The following is a 12791-nucleotide window of genomic DNA, read 5'->3' on the forward strand; positions in this document are numbered from 1 at the left end:
ATCCGTTATCCAAAATTCTCCTGGTCCCGAGCATTTTGGATACGGGATACTCAACCTGTACATAATTTCATGGATAGTCATGTCCTATGACAGGATAGTGAGATCTGTTATTGAAAAAAACGTTAGCAACATTTGTAGGTATGTTGGGATCTCAACATACTTACGAATTTCGCTAACATTTTTCCGCCCTTCATGGAATTACCGTAGGAACGCCTATGAAACGCAGGGCGTAGGCGCTCGCACATTTTGGCTGCACATGCGCATATAGAAAACACCTATGCGCAGTCACAAACAATCGGTCCCCTGTGCAAACGTGCGGGGGACCGATTGAATTAGAATAACCCCCACTGTCCCATCACATTACAAAATGTAAGTTTGTTATCCTTCTTCAGAATGTTGATTTTGTTAGAACATGCCATGCTACAATTTTTAACAAGTATATTAGTAAAAATATGCTTGTCATCCTTGTCTCCTTCTTTATTACCTATGACAGGGGTTCCCAAACGCGGCTATCAAGGAACCCCCAACGGTTCAGGGTTTAGGTATACCCATGCTCAGCACAGATGGAAAAGCCAAACTGTCTGAGGTACTAATTAAGTCACCTGTGGCTAAGCATGGATATACAGTATTTAAAACCTAGATCGATGGGGTGTCTTGAGGACCATGTGTGGGAACCGCTGACCTAGGATATAATATTAAGGGGGTATTCAATGTTTAGGTCACGGCGGTCGAGCTTGCTCAGTCGCCGTGACCCTGTCCCGTTCTCGGCTAGCTCGACCGAGAACATGCAGGCGGAATTCAATGTCCCACCTGCTAGGGAACGAGAGGGGGGCGTGGCCTCGAGTTGGGCCAGGAAGAGGCTGCAGCTCGTCACTTCCTGGCCGTTCTCAGCAGAATGAGCCCGACAGCTAGTGTAGTCGGGCTCGTTCTGTCGAGAAACCCTGCTCAATGCTGTCGGGGAAGACAGCATTGAATAGGGCCCGGCGACCATCTCCCTCGTGGGGAGATGGTCGCCGGCGATTGAATACCCCCCTTAGCCTGTCTTTCTATAGATAGTTAACCTTCTACCTTCAATTGACAATGTTGGACATATGTATTAAAATTAATTGTATCACCCATGAATATATCACCCAGAACTGTGTGGTGTTGTTGTTGTGCAGATATTTTGCAAAAAATTTTACACACGCATCTCTTCCTAGCATGATATAGAAAAAACCTAATCTCTGGACAATACTGAGCAGTGATAAAGATATGGATGCAAAATTACAATGGGCCCCCTCCGGCGAGCCCTTGCAATTCAGTTCTGTGCATGCCTTAAACACATTGGTGAAGTTGCGTTATGCTAAATGATGGCATATTCCTGGTAGTAGACTAAAGCTGGGAACACATTTTTTGATTAATTTTGCCAATTCCAATGAGCCGGAACACTAAAATCCACTATGTACATTTTTCTGACTATGGGCACTCCTGTGCATCATCACCAATATCCGCAGTCGGCACTGCATGCATCTCAATCAGAGGACATCGCTAGCGGGGGCCATACTACCAAATGCAGCATGTCCCCCGGTATTGCTCCCAGCATTGGCAAGGGCGTCACCCGCGATGTTGCGCTGGGTGCACATAGGCTAATGTGTAGCTAGCTTAAGGGTTTATTCACATTAAGGGTGTCCTGCTATTAAAAAACAATGCTATTTTCAATTTTGGGATTAAAAACACCGGAAAGGGCAGCATGTAAACATCATCACTTAGTAAATAAAACCATTCATGTCATGTGCAGGTGGAAACATAGACTCTGAGGGCAGATAAGAACCATTTGACCCATGCAGTCTGCCTTTTTTTTTATTATTTTATGCGGATGCGGGACCATTTGTCTACAACAAGAAGATAGACAGCCATTAGGTCGACACCATTAGTTCAACAACTCAATAGGTCGACATGCTTTTAGGTCGACATACCATTAGGTCGACATACCATTAGGTCGACAGTGTCTAGGTCGACAGTCAAAAGGTCGACATGGTTTTTCACTGTCGTTTGACCCAAATGTCGACACAGTCGACATGGACACAGTTTGAAGTGAACCGCAACCCCTCGCTGCGCTCGGCACACTATTATGATCTAACTCCACGCCCTAGTGGATGGTAGGGCATAAAATACCGCCTGTCGGCACATGTCGGCTCAAAAAAAAGTGAAAAACACAATGTCGACCTTTTGACTGTCGACCTAATAGCAGTGTCGACACAATGACATGTCGACCTAATGGTATGTCAACCTAATGGTATGTCAACCTATTGAGTTGTCGAACTAATGGTGTCGACCCAATGGCTGTCTATCTTCTTGTTGTAGACAAATAGTCCGGATACCCTTAACCCTTTTTGACCATTGGGGCAGATTTATTAAGCCTGGTGAAGTGATAAATTGGCTGTTACTTTATTACCGGCCAATCAGCTCCAAACTGTCGTTACAGGTTGGGTCTGAAAAAATGACAGTTAAAAGCTGATGTGTTATCACCGGCCACAAATCTTCCCCTTGGTTCTTTGCAAGAATAAACTTATTTATAATTCTTGTAGAACAGTACAGCAGAATATTTGTCCAAGTGTGGTCAGCAAGATGAGCGCAGAAAATCCTTTCTTCCTTCTTGCACCTCCGGCAGTGTCCCTTCAGCAATTTCTACATACATAACAGTAATATCAGCACTGCTAAAGTTAATGAAAGAGTGTACTGCATATCCTGTCCATAATTCTTATATTACAGAAAAACCTTAAATGGAAAACCTCTCTACACTGGCCCCTCTGTAGCACAAAAAGTCTGTTAACTTAAAACATATAACCAAATGTTATTTAATATTTTAAAAAGTAACACAATCCAAAAAAATAAAATAAAATAAAAAAATGTTTTTGGATATTTAACACAACACTACAGAACCAACATGGACACAATATTGACATAGAAAGGGACTTTTGAATATAAGCTTACAAAAAAAATCCCTGTTAACTTTTTCCTTTTAAGTTATTATGCTAAGCATGACAGGTAAAACATCCTTTACAATATGATACACGGACACAATATAAACCATGATACAAATGTGCTGTTAGAAATCAGTTACGTCAGGGAAGACATATCATGAATCGTATTTTTCTTTTTTATATGAAATTCTATACAATATAAACAGAACATCCGTGTACGGATGACCTTTACAGCAACCAGAGACCGAGAATTAGATTTTTTTTATTATTTTTTTTCAGTGCAAACACATTTATACAAGGCAGTCTTGGCTGCAAAATTCTCTTTAAACATACAGTAAAGTCCTCCTTGTATGTATTGACTTTAATCCCCTAATGCAATAGTCACATTCAGTCACTGACTTGAAGAAATTATGACTTCTTTTACGTAAGTCTCATCTATAAACAACAATGTCAGAGCGAAGACAACTCATCGGTAGTATTGAAATATCTGGCTTTTTTTGTCGTAGCAAAGTCAAGCTGTGAAATCTACGACGGTGGTCACCGGCCCCTGAAAACTTGCAATGGCCAAGTGACGTCAGGAAGAAACCTTCAGCTGTAACGGAAAGAGTTGGTAAATGTTCCAACCATGACGAAACTAAAGGTTTTTCTGCCCTTAATTTACAATATACATTTCTTATAAAAACCCAAATTTAGTCTTAGTGAAAGAAACCATGGTAATGAAAAATGATGATTTGTTCTACAAAAACATTGATGCACTATGTAGTATTCCATATGATTAAAAGTTTTTTTTTGTACAGTATACTTTAACATTGCTGCCGTTTAAAAGTTGTGGAGGTAGTTTTATGTAAAAAAAAAAAACACAAAAAAACCAAAATAAAATATAAAAACACAAAGAAAACACATTAGTAAAACACAACATGTACTGGAGTAACAATTAGGATCAGGTGAGCGAAAAACATAACAAAAAAAACCCCAATAGATTTGTGTTGATGTTTTGAGGCTGCACAAATTGTATTCACATAAAGTGAATGCCACAAGCTATGAAATACATTTGAATACCAGTAGACAGTACTTGGACTTTTGTAACATTATAACCTGCTGAATATTTTCTATACACGGCTGTCATATAAAAAGTTCTGATTTTTGTGTTCCTAATACTGCATATTTTGGATGTTGATGGTAAAAGGACTCGAATTCCTTTTATTTTTTTATTACAAAATATCCATTATTGCCATTGTGTCTACATTTTTTTTTTAGTACTGGGTACCTTAAAAATAATTAATTTGAGATATTGAAAAGCCTTCTAAATCTTGTCTGCCCAAAAAAATTGGAAAAGAACAATGAACTATTTTGAAAACACTGTATTCGGCTTACTGTAAGTGGCAATGTAGCACCCATTTAATTTTTATAAATATAAAAAGAAAAACTTAATATAAGCCAACAAACTGAGAGGTTCATTAAAATCTGTTCATTTTTTTTTTTGAAGTGGCCCGCTTAAAGTGTGCCTGTCACCTAACCCCAAGAGGGTGATTGAATTTTATGGACTTACCCAATGCTTCATTAAACAGTTCACAAGGAACCGACAACACTGTTGTGTCCTAAGGCACAAAACAGCAGACTTTATTGTGACTAGGGGCCTTATTTTGGTTCACTCTTAGAGGCAAATTCCTTCTTAGATGGGTAAAACCATGTGCGCTGCAGGGGAGCAAATGTAACATGTGCAGAGAAAATTAGATTTGGGTGAGTATTTTGTTTCTGTGCAGGGAAAATACTGGCTGCTTTATTTCTACACTGCAATATATATCTCACTTTGAAGAAAAACCCCACCCAAGTCTAATTCTATCTGCACATGTTATATCTGCCCCACCTGCAGTGCACATGGTTTTGTCCATCTAAGAAGGATTTTGCCTCTAAGAGTGAACCAAAATAAGTCCCTAGGTGAGGGGTACACTAGAACACCTAAACTGAGCACAACTCTAATGTGGACTCAACATAATGCACTACAGATTCTGCTTTGTAGATGAAGACATATGCACCAATAGGCTTTTCTAAGAGCAAAAATGTTATTATATTCTCAGATACATTCCTTCATCTCTTTACCTGGAGACAAAGATGAAATGTTAAGAAGCTTTTTCTTGTCAAAACAAGTAAAAGATCAATAAAAACAGTCCTCTTTGTTCTTGATATACAGCACCACTTTAAAATATTTAAAAATCAAAACATCGGTACCTTTACAGAGAAAAGTACGGATGTCCAGAACAGTGCTGATCACATATTTACATAAACCAGGCGGCATTTATATGATAACGGTGTCCCAGGGCTCAATATTGTAATACAATAGAGTGTATGGGTATTGTCAAAGAAAGTGAGGTGATGGTTGGGGGGGGGGGGGGGGGGGGGCATACAATAGAGTCTATGGAGGTTGTCATAGAAAGTAAGGTGGTGGTTGGGGAGAGGGGCATACAATAGTGTCTACGGAAGTTGTCACAGAAAGTGAGGTGGTTGGTGGGGAATCCTTCCTACAGCTTTACAGATGGAATATACTCTATGATATAACCTTAGACGTGGAATTGATATTCTTTTGTTGTTCTTGGGGTATACAGTTTCCAGCATCTTATGTTTTGCATTGACACATTCTGCAATCATGTACAGAAAATTAAAAAAAAAAATCACATTCACCCTAACTCTGCACATTTGTCTTGACTTGAAATGTAAAACAAAAAACGATACAATAGGTCTTAAACAGGTACCAATTTCTGATAGGATAAGCAACATTTCTGTGTGAATAGAAAGCACAATTGTTCAATAATATGTCATGCTTTGTTCTAATGATCACCATCACAAATCATGTTATTTTGAGAAGCCTAATTTAGGCATTACAATCAAATCTACATAAAATTAAATTAAATCCTTCCGTTTGAAAGAAATCTTATTACCAGCCTACAGTTGCCTTTGTTTTTCCTTAGAAAAAAATAATAAAAAAAATGGGGGTGGGGAGGGATATCACACAAGTACTGTAGTAACTTGCTCTCTAAGGAAATGTAGTAACTTGTTCTCTAAGGAAACTAAAACTAAATACTAGTTATTCAACTATGTTCTGCTTTCACACAGATGCCACAAAAATAAATTAAAACATTTTTTGATTGGAAATTATTTTGTCTTTCCAGCACTTCCTTGAGCTTTAAAACTGTCAGCTTTTTGTTTTAAATAATGTGTTTTATTAGGATTTACATATCCGAGTGACTTGAAGTTAACTTGTACACGTCCTCGTGCAATTTTTACTACATATATATATATATATATATATATATATATATATATATATATATATATATATATATATATATATGAGTCTGGACGGATTGAAAGGTACTGCCTCCATGGCTATAATTTTTTTTATTTTTGAACACATTTGAACAATTTTTTTCGGTACTTATGTATTATCTGGACTCCCATGTTAAATGCACCCCATTTTTTTATACTCCTACTATCCAACTACACATGGAGTTAATTTTATATAGTGTGGTGAGCGCAGCGAGCCACCGTGCCCGAAGCGTGGCGAGCGCAGCGAGCCCCGCGAGGGGACGCGGTCTCATAAGAAAAACGGGAGCCCAGATATTACATAAGTACCTTTTTTTCTACTTGATAATTCAGTTTATCCTCTGTGTAATGCACTATTTACTTTTCAATGTAGTCCCCATCCCTTTCCACGCATGTGCGCCAACGCTTGACGAGTCGGGCAAACCGGTTGGAGAGGAAAGCTGATGGCTGTTGATGCCAGAAATGAATGGCAGCTTTCACCTCGTCATCAGAGTTGAAGTGTTGACCCTTAAGGTGCTCATTCATCTTTGGGAAGAGGGTGGCAGCCCCTGCAGTTCAAGGAGGTTCTGCCACACCCGTCGTACAGTCCCGACCTTGTGCCCTGCAACTTTCACCTCTTCCCAAAGATGAAAGAGCACCTTAAGGGTCAACACTTCAACTGTGATTACGAGGTAAAAGCTGTCATTCAATTCGATTCTGGTGTCGACAACAACCACCAGCTTTCTTCTCCAACCGGTTTGCCGACTCATCAAGCATTGGCGCACATGCGCGGAAAGGGGTGGGGACTACGTTGAAAAGTGAATAGTGCATTATATAGGAGGATACACTTCTAGCCATGGAGGCATTACTCTTCAATATAGCCTCGTATATTATAAACATACACACACACATTGTTATAATTTGGAAAACGTCATGAAGCGGATGTTTGAATGTAATTGTATCCAATGTAAAGAGAATATCAGTAGTGTTTTAGAAACAAGGGAAGCAAAAATAAATAATGCTGTCTACTGATATAGATATGTCTGAAAATAATGAATGTGCAAGCAATGTATAAAACTTGCTGGAGGTCATGTACAAGGGAATAAATAGCTGACATCTACCACCTTTCACGCTCCAACCTCAATTTACTAGTTTTAACACACTTTAAAAGATACGACTTTTGATATGTTAAACACGTGCAGATAGTCAGATTGCAATGTAAAGTCAGATTTGGCACGATCCCTCTTCAACATAGTTTATGGCACCGCTAAGCTGTAACGGTTGGTATAATCAAGAGTTTTGTGGCACAACAGAATGTTTTAAATGTGGAATTTTAAAGCAGCAGTGCTAGATATACAATAGTGAAAGGGAATGTATCACTAAAAAGTCTGAAAAGAAAAACAAACATTACATTTATGCTTGCTTATTAAAAATACAGTACAACAGAGCTGCTCAGGTAGGAAGCAGGATGGGCATTCAAAAGGGCACAGAGAGCTAATGATTGTCAAAGGACCAAATAATGCCACTCTGAAGAAGAGCAAACACAGTGGGAAGTGTGTAACAGTCAGGGGAGTCCCTCTCCATAGTGACACAATGGGCCAAATGTAATAGGGCGTGAGGATCAGAAAGTGAGAGTTTTAAATAGAGTTTTCCCGTTTTTTTTTTTTTTAAAGCTGCAATCATTTACGCTGAAAAAAAACAAGGTTGAATTTGCCATGTAATTGATTGCCTCTTTAAAAAAATATTGGGAAAACTCTCCCAAAATCTCTCACTTTCTCATTCTCCCACCCTATTACATTTGGCCCCACAAGTACTTTCTCTCTCTCTCTCTCTCTCTCTCTCTCTCTCTGTGCAAGACCATGGGGAATGGCAGTATAACACTTTATATAAATGTTATTTGCTGCCTTTACCAAATTGCTGAATAAGCAGGGCCCTCACCCTAACACCACACAGCCCTGCAGAGGACAATACTGCATTTTAAAGACATTACCATGTTTCTAAATAAATACTAGCAAATTACCAAAGAATATGGATTTTTTTATCTAGCAGCGCAACAATGACTAAATATATTGTGCAAAACATTTATTGTCAGGGGCAGACAACCCACAGGTCTAATAGGAGTACACAGGACTTTTGTTCGATGAACACGCTTGATTGGTGCTCAGGAAAAGAAGTGCCAGTACTCACAAGTTGATTAATGCTATTTAATAGCTCAGAGGCCTATTTTATAAATTTTTTTATTTATTTCAATGATTTCTTCCTGCTCTCTGAAGTAGTTTATAAAATGGAGACTACTTTTGGGGGGGAAAAAACTACGCCATCGGTTTCCAAATAGTTCCATGTAAGAGATTAATTATTTGTCTGGGAATGAGTGTTTTGCTGCCAACAATCATTGCCTCACACATTAAGCACCGGTATGTCAGCAATTAGCTACCGTGACATTATTTGTATTATATGTAATATTGTTTCAAGTTTTGGTGATACTGTACCTTTATTTCAGGGTTACTACGGTTTGCCAGGGTTATTACTAATGTTGATAATACTGTATTATAAACATCTTATTATAAGAGAGAGGAACAACACAGTCACTCAGTATCCTCTATGCAGGTTCCTGAACAACACATCCAATGTACCATATATTTTGTATGCGATGGACACAGACTTGTAGAAGGAAGAAGGGAAAAAAGCACAAATGGAGCAATCATTATTGCAGTGTGATATGGTGATCTTATTTTGGTTCTTCACATATACTTAACATCATGGGCATTAAGTAGGATTATATTTAAAAATCAGCTATATACCATTTATAAATTGGTAAAAATAAATCTTTTTCCCTTTCTTTTTTTTATACACCTAAGGATAACTTAAATGGCAAAACCGCTCCAATAACCTACAAAGCCGTTATTTGTACCGAGCACCGCTGCTTTAAAGGAAGTATTTAGCTGTATTTAGCACAGCGTCCAAAACAACCCCCCCCCCAAAAAAAAAAAAAAAACAGATTCCAGTGTCTAGACTCTTGAAATGTGCTCTGTAACATTTATATGAAGAATAATGTGCATAATAACCTCTACCGTTACTCAATTTTCCTACTGAGCTATACATAATGGAAAGGAATGATGACAAGAAACAAACAACAAAATCAAAACCAAAATAATAATAATAAAAAATAATATATATATATATATAAAAAAAAAGTTGATATTCTGTTCTTGTTGTTGCCCCCTGGGCTATTTAGCAGCACAGTTTTAGAAAGACACAAAAACTGTGGATGTGAGGCTTGCTTGTAAAGAGATGTAAACATCGGTCCCAGTGTAGTAGTAAACTTTGCTGTAGAGGATGAGACAGAACAAGATTTGAGGCTGAGCGGCTATCAAACACTGGTTACAGAAGCTTGCAAACAGTTAGCGGGTTTCTGTAGTTTATCAGCATCCGTCGTCGTAGTTTCTGCAGCAGATGTTCGGAAGTTAAAAGCTGGGCCAGCACCAGCATGGGCAGGACTGAGAGCTGGGTTCTGTCGTCTGTTACTTTCTACAATGCTTGATGTATTTGAAGCCAGGCTTTCACGTGTACTATGGAGGGGAGAAAAAAAAAAAAGAGGAACTGTGAAGTATGAAATGATCTTTAATTTAACATAGTACAAGTGTGATAACATAGTCAATGTAGAGTAATCTTTAACTAACAGTACTAGCAAAAATAGCATTCTGTATAATTACCATCCACCCATCAAGCCCTTAATGTTTGACATTTTACTGCAATTTAATATTATTAATATTGTTTATTTATATGGCGCCACAAGGGTTCCTCAGCAGCTGACAATACATAGATAAGAAAAATACCGAATTACAGTACAATGGAATATAGGACAAGTACATGGTAAGTAAAGACAGTTGCATCAGGGGACAGGGCACTGACGCAATTTATTCGGGTGGAAGAGATATATTCTAAGAAAAGCAGAGAGGGCCCTGCTTGTGAGAGCTTACATTGTAAAGGGAAGGGGCCGATAGACTGGGATGACACAGAAGGGATAGAAGTGAGCATAAACAGGTTAGGATGAGAAATGGTTAGATTTAATGAAGTGGGTCTTGAGTGCCCAATTAAAATTTTGTATGAAGGTAGAGAGACTGAAAGGAAGGGGTAGAGAATTCCAGAGATAAGGAGCACAATGGCCAAAAATCTTGGAAATAGGAATGGGAGGAAGTAACACTTTGGAAGGAGAGTAAGGAGGGCAGGTGGGAGAGTAGAGATAATGTTAGATATGTAGGTGGGAGTAGAATGGGTGATGGTAAGTGTGAGGAGCTTGAATTGTATTCTCATGGGAAGCCAGTGTAGGGCTTGTAAGAGAGGGAATGCTAATATAAAACAACCAGCTATTGAATGCAGAACCCAGAAAGTTTCTGAATACATGATTAAAATGTTCCACTGCTTTGTTAACTACGTTTCCCCCACATTCAGGGATAATCTATTATCCCCGATAAAACATTGGGTGCTTCAGTTTTACCAATGTTTTACCAGTCCTCGGGACCTACAGTACCAACAGATCATGGTTTCCTTTACCACATTACTGACTCACATTTACAACCATGTGCTACATTCATTCCTACCAAACACATTCTACAGGCCTGGAAAACATGAACTGTTGGTAAATGTCAAGGATTGGTTAAGACACCCCTGCTAAATTGGCATTTGATATATAAGGATAAGTACTGCATATTAGTCCAGCCGGATTGTACAGATTATTGGTGGCCTATATACAGCAATGTTGGTCAAGGGTCAGACTGTGTGACTACATACAAGAGTAAGTTTTGTGTGAAATGTGTAGAGGGGAAGAAAATAGTCATAATTAATTGTTTTTAACATTTAATTAATTTAATTAATTGTGGGGGAATTTACTAAGATGTGTATTCTACTTCACATGTGATGTTGCTATGGAAAACCAATCAGAATCTACTTCTTAATTATTGACCACCCTCTAGAAGATAGTAGACAGGATCTGATTGGTTGCCCATAGCAACATCACATGTGAAGTAGAATACACATCTTAGTAAATTTCCCCCACAGTGTCATATATTGTATGAAAGGGACAGAGAGAATTGGTCGCACAAGACCATACAGTGTGTGTTGCAGGACCCCCTAGATTCAATCACTACTGTCAGGTTGTGATGATGGCGGAGGTGTGCTACCCCAGGACAGTGAGAAATATCACATCAAAAAAGGAAAAGAGGAATGTCCTTTTTGGTTGGGTGCACCTATATTGATCTAAAATCTAACTTTTAATGAGAATATGTTAAAAATGTTGCGAAGTGTTAAATTTTTTTACACACAAAGAGTAGACATACAACGATTAAAGTAAGAAATAACAATTAATAAAATAAGGTGGCAGACAGAATACTCTCTCTTAATTTTCTTCTATATATCAAGGATGGATTGGTGTAGGGGTGTGTTGGGGCACCTTATTCTTTATTCACAGATGTAGGGCACTTTATTTATAATCAACATGTGTTGCAGACCTTTTATTAATGCTGCTTACTAATAGTGCCCGCTCTGCGGGTACCCACAATGTCTCTGCTGATAACCCTCACCCACCTGGTCAATCGCCCATTTTCCCAGATTGTGACTGGGACAGAGTGTGGGCTGGTGCCAGGTGTGGTGTAAGATTTTAATATATGGGGTTAATCTTCATCCACTGCGATCCCGCATGTGGAGATTAATGTTTGTCGTGAATGTGAGCCTAGCGATGAGTCTCAAAAATGAATAGAGGTACACAGGATTTACTTCCAGGATCTATCAGGCTACTGCGTTGTAGCACTCGTCTGAGATCTCTGATATTTAGTTTATGGTGTGTATATAATGGCTCACCACGCGTCCCCTGAAGGAGCGGCTAACTGTCCCTTTTACTGTGTCACAGATATAAGCTCAATGGCTGGGCACATAGGGGTGGAAGGCACCGGTATATACACCGTTAGTGCCCCGCTACTTCTTACAGGGGCTGCTCAGGGTTATATGTTAATTCACATGTATTGCAGAGCATTCACATATCCTTCTCGTTAGTATGCCCACATACCTAGTACATGCAGACTCTCTATATGCCCATGGTATTTAACGTTGAGTCATTACCCTTTTACCCCACATATAGCAGGGACAATTCGTATGGGTTGGCAACAATACAATTTAAGTTGTCAAAGATAGCTAGGGCTGACGTTAACCCACTGCGAGCCCGCAAGTGGAGGTTCACGTCTCTAATAATTTAGAGCCAAATGCACATTCACAGTCTGTGCTGTCGGCATGTATCAGCGTGGCAGTGGTTAGTGTAGGCAAAATGAATTAAGCGTATATACTCGGATTATACAAGACCACTGTGGTGTGATATCCACCCAGTGCTCCAGGATCTAAATGTCAAACTGTGGTGTGATATCCACCCAGTGCTCCAGGATCTAAATGTCAAACTGTGGTGTGATATCCACCCAGTGCTCCAGGATCTAAATGTCAGCTTTTTCAAGGCCAGAAAAAGCTGTTCTGCGAAGCGCGTGC

General features: G+C 39.0%; 1 protein-coding gene across 5 annotated transcripts in view; it reads right to left on the reverse strand.

Annotated features, from left to right (window-relative positions):
* Positions 1-2821: 2821 nt before the first annotated feature.
* STOX2 (storkhead box 2) overlaps positions 2822-12791 on the reverse strand; it is a 248749-nt gene continuing 238779 nt past the window's right edge. For all 5 annotated transcript variants that reach the window (XM_083170519.1, XM_083170527.1, XM_083170544.1 and 2 more), the window contains one exon: positions 2822-9832. In XM_083170519.1, coding sequence (XP_083026645.1) covers positions 9634-9832 — 199 coding nt within the window. In that variant the 3' untranslated portion in view covers positions 2822-9633. The remainder of the gene's footprint in view (positions 9833-12791) is intronic.

This window comes from Crinia signifera, chromosome 1, assembly GCF_055691185.1.
Source record: "Crinia signifera chromosome 1, ASM5569118v1, whole genome shotgun sequence".
In the NCBI taxonomy this organism is placed as follows: Eukaryota; Metazoa; Chordata; class Amphibia; order Anura; family Myobatrachidae; genus Crinia; species Crinia signifera.